This window comes from Pleuronectes platessa, chromosome 3 (genome assembly GCF_947347685.1).
Source record: "Pleuronectes platessa chromosome 3, fPlePla1.1, whole genome shotgun sequence".
Classification (NCBI taxonomy): Eukaryota; Metazoa; Chordata; class Actinopteri; order Pleuronectiformes; family Pleuronectidae; genus Pleuronectes; species Pleuronectes platessa.
The window spans coordinates 27,796,805-27,814,843 of record NC_070628.1 but is presented as its reverse complement, the minus strand read 5'-3'; the positions used below and the strand labels follow the sequence as shown (position 1 = coordinate 27,814,843).

The 18,039-nt window shown below is 40.6% G+C and overlaps 1 protein-coding gene across 2 annotated transcripts in view; it reads left to right on the top strand.

The window, feature by feature from the left end:
• Positions 1 to 18,039, top strand: part of neurl1aa (neuralized E3 ubiquitin protein ligase 1Aa) — a 67,153-nt gene that overhangs the window by 11,119 nt on the left and 37,995 nt on the right. The window contains exon 1 of one of the 2 annotated variants that reach the window (XM_053418582.1): positions 16,336 to 16,509. The exons of the other annotated variant lie outside the window; for it this stretch is intronic. Within the exon in view, the coding sequence (XP_053274557.1) occupies positions 16,476 to 16,509 (34 nt within the window). The 5' untranslated portion in view covers positions 16,336 to 16,475. Of the gene's footprint in view, positions 1 to 16,335; positions 16,510 to 18,039 lie in introns of those variants that run through there. 2 annotated transcript variants of the gene reach the window in all.

Sequence of the window (18,039 nt, the reverse complement as noted above, 5' to 3'; positions counted from 1 at the left end):
GGCCCTCTATAAAAATAACCTTCATCTGGAGTTTATTGGCGGTAATGCACTTTGAAGTTAGTTGACACTTGCCATTAACCAGAAGAAGCAGCAGACGTTTTGTGTCTTTCTCTGTCTGCCTCCTGTGTTGGTGCTCAGAAGGGCAAAACGTGCATTTTTAATTTAAACATGTTAGAGAGGAAAAAAAACTGCATTGCTGCTTTGTGTTGGGTGTAAGATAGAGATAATCTAACTCCTTTTAGCTCTCAAAAACATGAAAACAGTTTAATTAGTTATGGTAACTAACACAATGCATTGACATAAATTAACTTAATATGGCAAACTTGTTAGCAACAGTCATGTAATTATATGGCAAACTTAACCATTGGTCTATCCTACTGTCAGGTATGCAGACCTGGTGGTTCCCAAACTTGGTCTTTTCTCACATTGCTGATCTCAGCAGCCATATCACAGATATCTACTCCTGACTATAAATCAATGACTCTGACAATCAGGGAGGCCTAACCTAACGTGGACCCATGGCATAGAGATACAACTTAGTTTCTTTATGGAAAAGTTGCAGGATGATGAATTTATGTCTTATGACTGTCCCTGAAATGAAATATCACAAGACTGAAGAAACAGCAGTTCAGCATCTTTCTTTAATCTATCGCTATGGCGTATCCCTACTAGGCTATATCTTTAAATAAAGTAACATAAGCTTATAAGGAGTCCTCTCATTTGTATGTTATTCCTAAAAGTGGTTTCTAAAAATCATTACTTTCAAATTGCCTTCCCGAAGTGACTTACCTCTTCTGACCCGTAACCATATTTCTGATCAATTTTAGTCTAGTCCAAGTTTCAGGAAACAGCCCTGCAGTGAAAGTTTCTGTGATGTTTTCATCCTGTTACATGTGCTCAGCCTTGGGAGCTATCATCCCGAAACACAATATGTCCTTTCATTGCCACGCTCACAATGATGTAACACAGAAACATTATTTCTCTGCAGACAAAATGTGACATTACATTCTGAACGGAAGCACAATTTTAATGTGAGTCAAAACAGAAATGTGTTTTAAATGTGAAATATTAGACTAATTTATTCTAAAGCTACATGCCAAACATTGTAGTGTGATTTCTCAGCTCTACCCTCCATTTTGATCAAGATTTAAGAGGCATTTTAAAAGCCAGTTGTAGTCACTTGTCCCTGAATTGATCCCTGCTATGATTTTAAGGATTGCGCATTATTTATAAAACCAAAGTGGCACTTTGGGGGCTGTGGTTGAGGGGATAGAGGGGTTGTTCTCTTACTCGAAGGTGGGCAGTTAGATCCCAGTCTTCCCATTCTGCATGGCAAAGTGTCCTCCAAGATACTGGAATCCAAATTGCCCTCATAGACAAACCATAGATGCACTATGGTGTGAATGTGTGTGTGAATGGGTGAATGGCGATAAACTGTACTGTAAAGCACTTTGAGTGGTCATCAAGAATAGAAAAGTGCTATATAAATAAAGACGATTTACATTTACCTCCATTTTAATCAGATATTCAAATCCCTTACATCCCCGCATGTTTGTAAATAGCCCAGAAAATGAATCCTAATAACTTTGATGAGGGGGGAGGCACAGTGGTGCAGTGTTTGGCACTGTTGCCCAACAGCAAGAAGGTGAATAGAATCCCAACCTTGTGCAGAGTTTCTGTATTCCCTCCGCTTCTGTGTTGGTTTTTGTCCATGCAGGTTAGGGTTAGTTTAATTTGAGACTCTAAATTGTACATAAGTGGGAATGTGAGCGTGGGTGGTTGTGTGTAGGTTTCCAGACATGATGTCCGGAAATTGTCTGGACAATCAGGTCCAGATATTGTGTGTTTTGCCTTTGACATATAAAGAATGCAGTCAGATGTGTCAACAACAACATGAAAATCTGCACAGTAGAGCACATCAACATCAGCGTTAGCCCTTACCACCAAAATAGTTATTCCAATTTGCCTACTTTTATTTTCAGCATTGCTTCCACTTGCTGGTTGTGAATCCTCCAGACAATATCTTGCTGTATTCTCACATGGGCTCATTCTGATATTATCTGAGGTTTTCCTACAGGGCTGGCAGGAAAAACACTCAGGACATTATGTAGGGTTCAGGGCATGTCTGAAAATAACTATGTGATATACTGGTGACCATTCCAGAGTGTACCCCTCTGCTTGACCAATGTCAGCTGGGATTCTAACCTCCACAACCCTCAAAGGATAAGTGGTGTTAGTAATGGTTGGATGGATGGATGGCCTTTGGTGAGACCCTGACGATGCCATATTTACTTCTTAAGACCCTGTTCAGACATGTTAGCCAGCTAGTAGTGGAGTTGGTGATGAGTAATGGTGAATCAGATGCAGTTAAGTATTTATTCTTAAAGTCTTCCAATGGCATAAAATAAACACATCTTCAACATAAGTGGGTATTATATTTACATTTCAAGGGATGTGAGTTGTTAATTAATTTATTCATTGCTCAGATACGTCATCGCTTTCAAAAAGAAAAGTGTAAGACATCAGGGCCGCTTTTTAAAGAATAACTAAAGTATATAAAGCTCAGTTACTAAAATGTTAATTACTGTATTTACTTAGAAACTAGTTTGAAAAATATTCATCATTCAATATCATTCCTACCCCTTGGATCAGAGGTAAGGCTGGATTCATGTTAGGACATGAACACTATTTACAAAGAAAACCAGCCACAGCTTGTCCAAATGATTTGTTATTGCCATAATGATGTTAATGTTTGTTAATGGAAGGCATTATTTTATCCTGACAATCCTGACCAACAGAGAGCAGCAGACTCTAATGTCCTTCTGAAAGGTCTTGCCATAAGTTCAGGAGCTGAGTGAAAAGCAATAATACAAGATGAAGTTTGTTTGACAGGTTGTTAGAGCATCACTGTGGATCGGTATTAAACAGCACTACAGCCTCTCAGGCTCGCAGCAGATTATTGGTTAATAGTACAGCTGACTACTAGTAATCCAATTATTTTCAGTAAAACAGTTTTGACTGAAACTTTTCTAGATATCTAGCTAAACATGGGTTCATTCATTTAATTTTGATAAGCTGATCCTTTTTTTAGTTTAGTGTTTGGTGACTGTAATGTGAACTGCAACAAACTGAGACGGGGCAGATTAGATGGATGCACTTCATTGTTCCAGTGAACAAAGTACCTTAGTCAGCGTCTCTGAAGAATAAAATCACAATAAAAAACAACATCGTCTGGAATGAGGGGCTGTTTTGTTATGGTTTGATGAAAATATTGCCTGTAGTTTGGGATGTTGACAGACTCCCATGATTTTCATAACTGCCTGTATAAGAACCACGCAGAGAGAGGGTAGCGTAAGGGGCTCTTTACAACTGCATAATAGAATAGACGTCTGGTGTTTGACAATTTCTTTAACTGTTGTGAGCAGACAATCCAACGCTCACTTCTCAGTGTGCCATGCCGGCTGTGCAGAGGTGAGAGGGGAGTCAGGTTTTGAATTTCTCTCAGTAAGTCTCTTCTTTCATTGTGACTGTTTGAAAATGTCTGACATGCTGGCAATATTGAAACAATTATGTGTCTTCCCCCCCTGTTGCAGCCAGTTTTTCACTGTCCTTCTGAGTGTGGCCATTTGAAACTATGAAATATCTGGTTTCCAAAAGGGATGGACAACATTTTGAACAAAGTAGGTGTTATCGTTTACGACTTAACTTGCAGTTCTGTCCAGTGACAGAGAGTTGGTTTTCAAACACAGGGCAATGAAAATTAACAAACTTTTATTAAAGAAATAGTGAAAGAATTGTCTAAATAGGATTAACGTCATTCAAACCACCCGATCCACTTGTGTAAAGGGGGGGGGATGATATAAAATGATGAATATTTTTCGCCAACTAGTTTCCATGTAAAAACAGTGATAAACATTTTATTAGCTGAGCTTTTTACACTTTACTTATTCTTTAAAAAAGACCCTGATGTCTTACACTTTTCTTTTTGAAAGCGATGACGTATCTGAGCAATGATTCCAAATCAATTAACTACTCCCAACCCTTCAAATATAAATATAATACCCACTTATGTTGAAGATGTGTTTATTTTATGCCATTGGAAGACTTTAAACAATAATTACTTAACTGCATCTGATTCACCATTACTCATCACCAACTCCAATAGTGCCTGGCTAACATGTCTGAAAAGGGTCCTTAAGTAAAAGTAAATATGCCAAAGGCAGGGTCTCACCAAAGGCAAAGTTGTGGAGGTTAGAATCCCAGCTGACAATGGGCAAGCAGAGGGGTACACCCTGGACTGGTCACCAGTATTACTGATTATAAACCTATACTGCATTACACTATTCTATTATTTACAGGATATCTAACTGGAAATAAATGCATTTTTTAACAGGTATAAATACAGTACTTTTCACAGATGCCTTGCAACCCTGTACACACTCTGAAAAGCACATACTTAGAAAATCCTTGAAAACTGTGTCTGCATCAGGCACTGCATACTGTATCAAGCAACCTGCTCCTCATGATGTCCTGATTCTTGTACCCCGGAGCAATCAGATCTCAGCTGAATCCTGTGACTCCGTTCCTCTCACTTTTTCTCGCTTTTCTCAAGCTCAGAGCAAAGAATGAGTAATGTGTTTTCCTGTGTCTGGCTAGAGAGAAACTGACACTTAGGTCTGAGCTGTGTGAACAAAAGAAAAACATGCCCTACAACCAGCACCTCAATCTGCTCATCTCTCTGTTATGGTCCCAAATGAGAAGAGAAGGAGATTAGCCCGGGGTAATATCTTTGATGGCCTCTCCTATGTCTAATTAAAAAAGGTTATCAAATTACCAGGTACATAAAAAGCTGTGACTGAGGTGTCTTCCATTCTGAACTAGGAAAGCGCTATGGGACAATCCTAGGACTTTCAAGAAATCTGTTTTGTTTTTATCTAATTTGTCAAACCAACTCATCAAACATCTAAATAAAGCATAAAAACCCAGAGAAGGACGATGAACACAGATTGTAACTGTGTAAAGAAGAGGAAAAACAAAGTGAAGGCCACAAAAATGGTTAAAAGAAAGCCCTTATAATCTATCCTGGTGTCTGAAACTATCCATTTGCCAACATGAGTCAGTGTTGCAGTGTGCAGATTGACTGACGGCATGGTTTGGAAACCTTCTAAACCGGCACGGCCACATGATTGATGGCGCCAAAGATCCATGCAAGCACATTCACATTTCCCCATGCAGCAGCTGTCCCATGTTAATCTAATGTAATGAACAATAAACACCCCATCATGATCGGAATGGCAATTTAAAAGTCTTAGTGATTTGTTCTGGGATGAATTACAACCACATGTACCACTGCACGTAGGAGACAGGAGAGCTCCAGGAAAGTTTCCTTGTAAAATCTTTTTTTACTCCTCCACGCAGGCAATAGCCAGTTGCCTGAGGCATTATGTTATTTGGTTGTTTATCCGTCCGATTCTCGTGAACACAACAAAGAACCCCTAGAAGGAATTCATTCAAATTTGTTAGAAACGCTCAGTTGGACTCAAGAATGACCGGATTAGAATTTGGCAGTTCAAGGTCAAGGCAGGTGTGGCCTCACAAATATTTTTTTTTGGCTTGTGCACATGATATCTCAAGAACATTGAGGCAATTAGTTAAAATTTGTTACATACGTTCACTAAAGCCGTTTTATCCTACGGATGATCCCTGAAGAATTGGGTCCAGACTTTCTCAGCAGTTTCCTTTGACACATGGACAACGAAGCGGGAGATTCTCTGCCAAGACGCGTTCGCAACAGCAGCAAACTCCCTGTGGGATTCAGGTGAGGATCAGTGCAGCAGGCAGAGGCAGGGAGAAATGTAATTACCACAGCAGAGTTCATGTGATCTTGTGTATTGCCCATTGACAACAGTGTCAGCCCAAAACTCACCACAAACTCTCAACATCTTTGTCATCATGTCTTCTACGTGTGTGGCTCCACTTCTTCATCGGGAGACAATTGTTTTCCTCATATTTTTTTCATATTTGCGTCTGTTGCATTCGAAGCGTCATCAACAGCTCGTGGTGAATCCCCTGCTGGGTTCTCAAATTGGCTTCTGCTCTCACTTGGACATTTGCGTTCACCCATACACCGTTTCTGCAAAGGATCTCCGTGAGTTCAGTGCATTTCTGAAAGCGGCTTTAGACACAGATTAACTGATTTGATTTGGGTGGTTGAAGATCAACATTATTTAATAAATCTGGCACAAACACTCATTTGAACTCAAGGATGACCTGTTCAGAGGAGGTCAAAGGTCGAGGTCACACCTTTCTTCTATCGTTCCACCATTCGAGTTTTTTATTAGATGGTGAGGATGAGAAGATCAGTACAAGTGATGCACAAATTGCAGTTATAACTCCGGGTCGGTTGGTAGGGTTGTAAATATCAACATTTATGATTAATAGCAGGTGGGTTCAGGTGGTTAAAATAGGAATCATTAATGTGGAAATGTTGTTTACATTCTATAAAATTAAAGATCTTGTGGAATCCTGCAATGAGCGCTGCAAGTGAGCAGTCATTGAGACAAGGCAGAGTCCAACTTTTTTAGCAGTTTTCAATTACTAGTCAATTAAACCATATTTTTTGCATCAAGGTGCACCGTGCCAAGTGCAGTTACGTGACCAATGTGCAGGAGGTATATCTCTGCACATTTGGTATCCTGGTGACAAGATGTGTCTGGCGCAGCTGAAAATGGGGAGAGGTTGAGATGGACTGGTTGTGTTGGTGGGATAACCAGAAATGATTGTATTACTTTTATCCTTCCCTTATAGTAGGTTTATCATATGAAATAAACAATTGAAAAACAGGAGATAAATAGTTTTACACTTTTACCTTGTGTCAGCATTCTCTCTCTCTCTCTCTCTCTCTCTCTCTCTCTCTCTCTCTCTCTCTCTCTCTCTCTCTCTCTCTCTCTCTCTCTCTCTCTCTCTCTCTCTCTCTCTCTCTCTCTGAGATTCGTTCATCAGTCCTCACCAAGATGACGTTACACTATCCCAGGGTGCGCACTCTCCTTAATGGGTAGGATAAAGTAAGCTTACACCAATATCTGGTTTGTCAATCAATCCCCACCAATAACTCTCCCTGTTTCCAGATACTCCAGACGTACCCTGTCATCAATATATCACAGTCAAGCGCAATGAAATAAGTCCCCTCAAGTTTTATTTATGTTGCTTCCACAAATTAACAAGTCATGGCCACGAGTTAAATAAATGTGAATTTAGTTAAAACGAGCCTTCTTAAGTGTAATATGTCACCATATTATCACCAGTAGAGGTTGAGTGGGATGTTCATGCAATTCTCTAAATTGGAGAGAATAATTCCTTTGGGTGGATGATGGAGGATAAGTCAAGCTACGTGCTGATTCGGATGTCGTCAGAGCTGATCCGAACATCTCTAATCAGTACCAGTGTCTGGGTGATAAATATGAAGCCGCAGCCAACAGCCAATCGCTCAGCACAAAGTTTGGAAACATGGGGAAAACCTAGCCATTCCCTATAGCCAACAGTAACAATAAGCCACCTACCAGCACTAAAGCTCACTATTAGCTGCATAGTTGAAGCGGGTTTGTTCTGAAAGTTTTTCCTCATTCTATATTCCCAATTGAAACTATAAAAACGATAGCTCTTCACCCTATTTCTAAGACTGAGCCCAGACAGCCAACAGAAGATGGTAATTTGGGCTGTTCGTACTTGCAATCTCATTCTTTTGGTCAGAGCTCATGACTATCAGTGATGGTTGAAACATACAAATGATAATTATTGTAATAATCAAATAAGAATAACTAATTTTATATATGAGCACCTTTCACAGCCCTCAAGGTCACCTTACAAGGTATATCCATAAATATGACATTAAGGAGCAAAGTCACACATAGTACACAAGGGAAAACAAAGCAACACAACAAGAGAAAGAGTTCAACACTTTTTTTTTATCATGGAACCTGATGTTTTAAATCAAAGTTGTTCATTTTTTTGACCGACTATTGGACCAAGAGAGTTTAATGCCGATCTGAGCTGTGGATGTGCTTCCCCTACTAGAAATGACTTTAATGGAAATGAGGAAATTAAAGGGTCTTTTAGTTCTGGAATATTTTTACTTTCTGAAAGGGCTGAATTGCAAATGCTTGCATGTTAACACCCTTAATAAAGATGGTTTACATTGTAAACATTGCACCTGCTTTACATAAACAATTTAGCGCTCTCAGTGCCAGCAGTTAGCTCTGAGTGCCTCTGTGCAGCCTCACAGACCCTTTGGCTTGGCTCTAGGCTATTGTTAAAGTGATAATATTTGAAAATATATACACCAGACAGCATGTTGCCTTATTAAACTACCAGATCAAATCCTTTCATATCCAAAGTGATACCCCACTGAAGCCCATCACTCCTCACCAGCACATTTAGCTGCTGAAGATCAGACATGGAAATGGTTTCAGCTCAGCAGCACAGACAATGAGGCATTTCTTTGCAACAATTCAGCCCAGGGCCGGGCAGCTCTGAGAGATATTAAACCAGAGTGACAGATCTAATTATCACCTTCCCACTTCTTCTGCTACAACTCTGATGAAAAGTACTACATTACACCAGACATCCTTTGCCCTCAAACTAACTTTCACCTTTGTTAATAACTAAAAGTGTAGTTATCTGAAATACCTGCTGAGGGCATGTCTCAGAATAGAAAGAAAGGGATTTGCAATAAGGCTGGATTTATGAAAGGAGGAAACCATCATTATTCCAATGCTTGCTGCAGTGACTGTGCAAATGCCCCCTACCCGCTATCTCTCACCTTTCCTTGCTGTGTTTCAGTTTTTACTCATTTTGTCTTCCTCATATCGCATAATGATCCAAAGTGACTTTTACAGAAATGTGAGTGTTAGTTTCTGGCAGGTGTACCACCTCTCCTCCTATTTCTCCCCACCTTGTCCTGTTCCTGGATCTGTCCAAGGCTCCACTGTTCTAAACAACCCTGTGATGGGACTCCTGAGGCTATGCTGAATAGGAGGGTTTGTTTGCACACACGTGCCGTGCAGCACTCTCAGACAATACCAACTGTAGGAGACTCAATTTGCCAGTCAGCATCTGCTGCCAGATTCCCTTTCAAATTATACAAATCACTCAGACCCAGCTCTGCACAGCTCTCATGTTGCTGCGCAATTACTCCTCTTAACTGCTATTTATCATTTCTTCTCATCCCATTTTCTTGATTTGTTCATGGACTCTGTGTTTCATTGGACTAATGGACTGTGTGTGCTTATAGCATCTCTGTTAGACGTACGTAACTCCTTTCAAGCTGTGGTTGTCATGGCAATCTTGGTCTAGGTCTGGTCGCCAGCTGCTGTCAAAGAGTGAGGCATGCTGGGACATGTGGTGATGAGGTTTAGTTAATCATCCGCCACCATGTCAGACTATCAAGCCACATGATGGCTGAAGGCTGCAGGCTGAAATTAAACCCTTCTCACGTTTTTTGAAAATGTTCTTGTCTTAGCCTAGTTTGTTTTTTATTTAATTATTTTACCTTGATAATGAAATAAGTAGACCTCTGAATAAGATTTACTTTTATTGGTTGAGTATGTTTAACTAGTCCAGTTTTGAGTAGATTTACTTACACACAGTGCCAATAAGAGACAGGAAGATCGAGGATGATAAAGATATAAAGCTAAAATAAGGTCACTAAAGCTAAGCAGAAGTAAGCAAACTCAACCTCACCTAAATCAATTTATGTACTACTATACATTCTCTACCTTTAGGGACTGCAATTGCAGAAAACAGTGTGTGAGTGGTCTGATAGAAAAGGTGCTGAATATAGTAGCACTTTATGAATGTGTGTCAATAAGTGAATGTGGTTTGCACTATAAAGCGATTTGAGTGGTCAAAAGCCATAGAATTACAGTCCATCTGCCATAGATAACCTGTATGAACAGAGCACATAGATACAGCATTTACAGTACATACATGTTTACTTACCTTTGATGGTAAATGGTTTTATATATCAAACCAACTTTAATATAAAAGTTTCTTGTGTTAGTATAGAGAGTTAGGGAGAAGGGCGTGTTAGGGATAGAAGGCACCTCCTCTCTGTACCCTTGTGCCTTCTTTGACCACTTATACTCTGTTTTAATGAGACTGTCCTATAAAGACAGGCTCATGGGTTGGTCTGTGTTGCAATAGTAAGCACACAAATGTGTGCTTACTATTGCAACCATGACAAAAAAGGTCCTCCGTCCTTAAGGAAGTCTATATTTTAACCAAGTGACTAACTGAGTGTATATTATTGCTACTGTGACTTCGCCTGTGCCTGCTGCTGGTTCACATCTATGCGTTGTGCCTGAGAGTAGAGAGAGGTGACCTCATGTACGTTGGCAGATGTAATGTTGGTTTTAATGTAGCCAGATTCATGATTTAGTGACACATATTTTTCTCCATCTGTGTCAGACAACAGAGCGCTGTTTTACAACAGCGGCGTCGTCAAATAAAATGGGATCCCACTAAACACAAAAGATTGTAATACTCGTGGACAGACAGGAAGGATTTGTGTGCCAACCATTTCGGAATGAGATTAAAATGAGTATTTCATCTTCCGGAACCCAATACCACCAAATGTGATGGACATCCACGTAATAATACTTGTAGCCTTCTAAACAGATGAATATGAACATTTTCTGATCTTGCTTATCATGCATCAGTGCTTCCCTAAAGCATGACCTTCACCAGCTAAAATAATTGATAAAAGTGACTTCTTATCGGCCATCTCTACAGTTGAGGGCTGGTTAGGATCAGGCCGAATCTCCTGGTCATTGTGTGGGATAGATTGTGGTCAAAGGTTTGAGGGGAGGGCTTTAGACTGTTGGGACGGAGCATCTGCTTCTGGAGTAAAAGTTACTTGACACTTATAATTAACTATTCACCCTGAACTATGTGGGTTTTGTAGCATTACAACAGGGGTCATCATTTAGGATTGATTGTAGGGCTGCTTAATTAGAATTATTGGCCCAACAAATTAAAACATGCACTGGGGAGGTCTCATTCTAACAGCAGCTAAAGTAGGGGTAAAGCTTATTTGACAAACAATGGGCCTCATGAGGGAACAGTTCGTACAAAACAGGTTGGTACTTAAGTTGTGCTTACAAGTGGTGAAGGAAAGCTTGTTGCATTCACCAATTATCTCAGTTTTAACTTTTCTTGCAGATAAGAACAGAACTTATGAGTGGTTCAGACCTTTGTAGGAGTCCAGAGAAATTAGTCAGCTCCTAATCGAATGAAGATTTTCACTAATGGATCATATATTTACACACAACTGTGCTGTTATATAATGCAGTTGGCATGCGCATCATCAAAGTGCACGGGCAGATGACTTGCTGGAATTAATTGTGACTATGTAAGCTATTTTCAAATCATTTACCTAAAATTGTTGTTATATTATGTTGTGTTTAAACTCTCATAACACCTTAAGTCAAGGCTGGGAGAGGCCCATTCTGTTCCAGAGCAGGACACTTTTTGACCATGAGAAGAAGTACTCCACCATTGAGAGGACCTTGCCATTAAGTGGGCAGTTGATTTTCTACGTTATTACCTGGAATTGAGTTCCTTTGTATTTTTTGTTTATGTTATTTTTTGGTTCTAAATACAATTTTATTTATTTAGTTTTTTATAGTTTCCGCCACTCACTTTCAGCCATGGTCATCTGTAACATATAAACATGCACTTGTTCTGTGGCAGAGCATTCAGTCGGTGCTAGGAAGTTCTACTCTTTGTTAACTGACGTGAGGCAGTAAGCGTAGCCCAATACTGTATTATTGGAGTGCAAGGCTAACCGTGCTAATTTCCTCATATATGCTCTTTGAAATCCCCACAGACTGAGTTCATCATGTTGATGGATGTTGTTTACACACTTTTCTGAAAATAGAAGTGTCGGTTGAATCTGGCGTGGCATGTTCGTACAAGTTGACTGTGCAACACACACATTTAAGAGAATTTAAGAAGAGAATAAAGGGAGAAAACTCCACTCTAGAGGAGCTCTAACTAAAAAAGATTCAGATTTAAAAGTATTGTATATGCGGATACATTTTCTATTAATTGGCTGATCAGTTAATTGAGTAATTATTTCAGGTAAAACTTGCCGGCATTGAGCGCTCCCCCAAGACTTGCAGACAAGTTACTTAAAAAAAAAATTTAGTATATAAGAAAAAAGCTGTCTTGTACTCTTGTAGTATATATCTTATCTATATGATAACTTTCAGTAGGGAGCCCACATATAGCCTCAACATAATATAACTTCTACCTTCTTTACTCAAAGAAAATGTTGTACTCACATGGGAGGACAGTAGCCAGGAATATGTAGGTCGGAGTAAGTGCTTCAGCAGAAGGCCGATGACATCATTCCTCCAATCACAACAGTCTTGAAAAAATACTTCATGCATTAAAAGCACATGCGCTTTCAGAATTCCATATTAATGTACTGTATTCGTCCAGATATGTGCAGCCTCTTTTCTTATGCAAACACCAGATAACTCTGAAGGGACTGTCAGAATTCTAAAGCATCCACGGTTCAGCAAGGCTCAGCAGAACAGAGCAGAAGAAACATCTGTTGACAATGCTAGAGGTATTGGTCAGATATGTCCCCTCAAGCCAAAGAAATATGGATGGAATTAACATAAAACATGTAACCTGTCAGAAAGGCAGTGCATCAACAGAGAAGTTGTGTGCATATTCCCCTCTGATACCATCTGAACTACAGCCAACCTGACTAAGCTATGTTACATAATGCAATTTTAAGTACAGGCCCAGTGATGAGGCCATGTTGCAGAGGAGACTGCAGACTAGAGGAGGCAATCTTGTTTAAAGGTTAAGGCCGACAGAATCGTGTCTGCGTTATTAAAACAGGAAGAAACAGGTACTGTACAAAGGAAGGATGTTCTAGACATGCATGCATGTATAGCACCCACACCAAGCCAAGACAGGAAGTGCACTTCACTTCAGACCCTTCCTCTAGCATGTATCTCCAAGGTTACTTGACATGGCCACATTAATCCCAAGCCTAATGTTTCTTCCTGTAACTCGTCTGGCCTGCGTCCAGTCACAGCTCTTCTCACAGTGTGACAAAAAACTGTAACACCTAAATGTGATGGCATCATTCCCAAAGAGACTAGAGAATCAACTGATTGTTTGTTGCTTCGATTTTTTTTTTTTTCAGGATCTAAAAGATATAAAGAAAAAATATGTATTTTGACTTGAGGGTAATTCTCTGCTATTACTAATCATTTACCTAAATGGAATAGAGTCATTTTCTCTTTGATATGATATTTTTGTGGTGAACTGTACTGATGTTCAGTTGTTTGATATGTATTAAAGAAAGTATTGTAGTGGCATAAATCAACCATATTTCTGAGTCAAGGTTTTTCCAATTCTCTGCAGAGGTGATACATGAAACCAAATGTCGTTATAGCCTCTCGTTTTGATATAAGCACTTTCCACCAACTGTCCTCGCCTCAAATGTGTGCACCATATGTGCATAAGTCTACAGTGTCTGATTTAGCAAGCTAAACCTTGTGGTCCTAATTTAATTTTGATCAACATCCCAGATGGGCCCAAGTACTGAGTATTTATTATGATTGCATGGTCAGTATCATTCAAACTGATGGGGAAATGGGGACACGTAAATATTATTACCTGCAGGATTTAGTGTGTAATGCTTTAAACATAAACAAATATGTACAGCATTATAGAGCCCGCTCTGTCCTGTTCAACAAAGGATATTATGTGTGTAATTTCATCATATCCCTAAATGACCTAAACTGCCTGCTTTTCTGATGAAACTAGTTATTGTTTCTTTAAACATCTTTTCATACTTAAAACTAAACATATTCTCTGGGTATTCCAACCTCCAACAGTCTAAAGACATGCAGCTTAGGTCAATTAGAGACTCTCAATTGCTCATAGGTGGGAATGTGAATGACATTCAGCAGCTGAGTTGTAGAGCTTCAAGTTGTAAAATAAATTCTAGTTGTAAATCAATGGAGATATAGGGAACTTGTAACACCAGCAGTATCCCTCAAGTTGTGAAAAGAACTGTAACCAAAGAGCTAAATTAAGTCATTGTGCCACAACTGGTTGTGACAGCACAACAAGCTATAAATCAAATATATACTATAAAATGAACAGGTAATTTTATAGTATATATTTGATTTATAGTTTGTATCTTGTATCCATGAAGCAGCTACTACGGATAGGTAATACAAGAAATGAGATAGTTTGAGCTAATCAGTTGTGACAAGGTTAGCAGGAAGTGGTCTAGTGGCAAAAACTTGGACTATGGGCAGAGAAGGTCTCTGGTTCGTCTCTGGTTCGACTCCACGGAGAGACAACAAAAGACGAACCTGGATTGATCTGTCCAAAAATCCAAGAGTCTTCCCACCCTGTCTAGTGCCCCTGAGCAAGGCACCTTACTCCCCCAAAATCTGCTCCCCGAGCGCCGTATATGGTCGATCACTGCTCTGTGTGTCCTGCACCAGATGGGTCAAAAGCAGAGATTAAATTTCCCTAATGGGACTAATAAATGCATCTTAATCTTAATCTTATCATAATAATGCGTACAGTCTAGAGTCGGCTACCATTGCTCAATGCGGCTAAACCACCCAGCTGTTATCTGCACCTACATAGCGATGTGACACAATCCAAGATTGGCTCCCCCTGCGGGAGGGATATTTACGGTCGTAAGTATGAGTTGCCGTCTGAGCCTTTTGCATTTGTGGACAAGCTGACATAGAAGGAACCTGTCAACCAGTAACCTCAGAAGTCATAGAACCATGATAGAAATGTTTTCAAATGTAGGCTACTGCACTCGACTTACCAAGTTACCAAACCTGGGTCTTCTGGCTTCTGGTGATTAACTGTAAGTCAACAACTCCACTTGCACATGCCAATCAAGCAAGCAGAACAGCACAAGATACAGTATAGTAAACAAACCAAAGTTATGTCTGACTTGTCCAATAAGAACAGCAGGACCGCAGCTATTCTGCATCCTTTGGCCTCTTTTAGCTCTCGTGAGGAGTGAAATGTTTCTTAGTCTTCCTCTTCTTTGTTTCCTCTGACAATGTCTTCTTTGTGGTTTCTGCCATAGATGTCTGAGAATGGTGAGCTAGTTATCTCTTGTAGCTAGCTTCCAGCCCCGATTGCTAGTGTATGATGTATGTTGTAAAGTAGGGCTAATATTCCATGGTAAACCAGAGTTGCGTAGTGCAGTTCCAGGCCTCCAGGGGGGCGCTGGGACAATAACAGACATGCAATCTCCTTATTATAAGCTGTGTACAACTGAAAAATATTTGAAGCTGATATTTTAAGGTATAAAAACTACCCAGTGTTGTTTTAAACACACAAACACAAGAGTAGTATCAATTTTCTCATCTAACTCCGTTAGAAAGCAGAATATCTCCCTGAACGTCAAACTACTACAGCAAAAGCTCTTAATACCTCTTCCACACTCCTGGCTTTTGTTAAGGTTAACATAATCATAGCAGTATTTCATATATGTGGTTTACCCCAGCGTGTCCTTCACAGCGACATTATCTGAGAGCCTGCAGCTTCAGGCCCAGAGTTAACACACTGGCGTCTGAGATTGAGGGCCATGAGGTCACCACGGATACGTGATGACAGCTCAAGTCAGAGGCCTTCCTCTTGAGGGTTCACCCCAGTCTGTCTGCCAGCAGCTCGAGGCACATAAGTATGAAAGGTGGAGGAGTGAGTGCTGAGAGCAAAGAATGTGACCACTTGCTCTCTGAGGCTCCCGGGTCCATACTTAGACTTACATTGTGGGCCTACCACTTTTGTTTTTGTATATGGGGAATGATATGCAGCGTATTCGAATTCACTCATTAAAATATTGGCTCAAACCTGCTAAAAGGATCAAATGATTGGGTTGAATCTGCTTTGTCGTACAGAAGCTCAAATTAAGTTTATTTTTTCTTGCTCACCTATGGGCCCGGATCCAGACGGTTAAAAAAAACGTCTCTGATTAATATATATCTTCATTTGAATAACCCGTTATCCATTCCTAAAAAGGACGGATGGATCACACTTAGGTCCCCCCCATGTGAGCAGTGTAGATCCGGGCCTGTCACATCCCAACCTCCATCAGCTGTGGCAGTGACAGCGTTAAAAAGCGCTCAGCCACAGTCTCCTCCCTTATGTAAATGTGAGCGAGAGAGTGGGACTGGTGGAGGGAGGGAGGGAGGCAGCGCCTGGTGAATGGTGGCGGAGGAGAGGAGGAGGGTGTCGCCTTCGCGGATGCGTAGCAGCGAGGGGGTGTGAGTCCCTGCTCCCAGTGTGTGCAGCATCTACACGGAGGAGGAGAGGAGCGACGCGGTGCTGCTGCCGTTCGGATGTGCAGTCATGTCCGGAGCGTCCCAGTGATCCCAGCAGGACAGAAGCAGGACTGAAGGAATAAAGCTATGGGTGGCCAGATTACGCGAAATGCCTTTTACGGTAAAAATGCATGTGTTTCTACGCTGCATGTGTTGATGTGCGCTTGCATCGCTCAGGCTTAAACGCTGCATGTGTTGAGAGGTTTAATTCATTGACTGTGTTCCAGGCTCCATATTGTTACTATAGCCTGCTCTCCACTCACAGTGACGTCACTCCGGTAATTAGAATACAGGTCTGGAGGTGCAGCAGCCTCACCTTCACTTTGGTTGATCAAACAGGATGTAAACAGGTCCTCTAAGGAAGACCCACATTACATTGATATAAACTGTTTACATTGTGTGTGTGTGTGTGTGTGTGTGTGTGTGTGTGTGTGTGTGTGTGTGTGTGTGTGTGTGTGTGTGTGTGTGTGTGTGTGTGGGGACCCAGGGGCAGATTCATTGAAGGCTGATGGGAACATGTGGGGTTTCCCTTTGCTCCCCCCTCATTAATAAACAGACACAGAGTGTGCTGCAGCGATATCAATACATTGATCTCCATTGGTTCCTCCACTGCGTTCTCCTGTATGCTGACCCTGAGGGCGGTGCATCCAGCTCACATGATTATCTGTGGCTACCAGAATTAAACAGCTAGCTGGGTATTTTTGGTAGATTGATATCATCTTGCAGTAGGCTGGTTTGACCTTTTTGTGGGACAACTTGTGCGCAGGACTTTGTGTGATTACGACAGTGTGTAGGTTTGTCTATTGAAGAGCTCTTAATGAGCTTAGTGTAGGCTTACTGTCACTTGAAAAACAGTGGAAGTACTGACTGCATCTGCATGGATAACAGCATTCTGATATTAACCCCATTAAGACAATAGTCTGAATAAGATAGAGGACTTTTCTAAATTCATGAACCCGAATAAATCATAGAGATGGTATATGGTGGGATCGCAAATCAAACTACCCCAGGTTGAAGTTTTAAAACCGACTGAATAATATCGGATGTAACGGCGTGACTCGTGAGCCTGTACCCTGTAACATGCTAATGGGAATATGAATGTAATATTCTATTAGCAGCTAACGTAAACAGCATAATCGAAATAGTGTCTGATTTTGAATAGGGTCTGATTATTGGTGTCTATGTGAACGTTCAGTTTTGCTATATTATGTATGTCCATGAGAGGTGTTGGCTGCAGCTTCTGGCCTTGAGGGTCTTTTGTTTGATGCTTCTTGTGTTGACAAGCTTCAATACCCATCATGATATATGTGTATGTAACCCTCCCTGCCCCCTCACCACAGCAACAAAAGAGCTGAACAGACGAGCACTGGATTTGAACTCCCTTATAACTGATTAGAATGATCGTTATCATGTTAAAGTGCTTTTATAAAAGTGAACTGATGAGTTAAGCTAAGTCCCTGCTCTCACAGCCTCTACTGGTTTGACCACCTGATCAGTCTAATTAAAGCCCCAAGATTAATCCAATTAGATAGCCTGTCCCTGTTTAATACAACAGGAAGAGTAGACTATAAGACTAGGGCACCTTTCCTCTGGGATCAAGGTCAAACTGCTCATGAAATTACTTTTTTTAATGTGTGCATTCTGTACACAG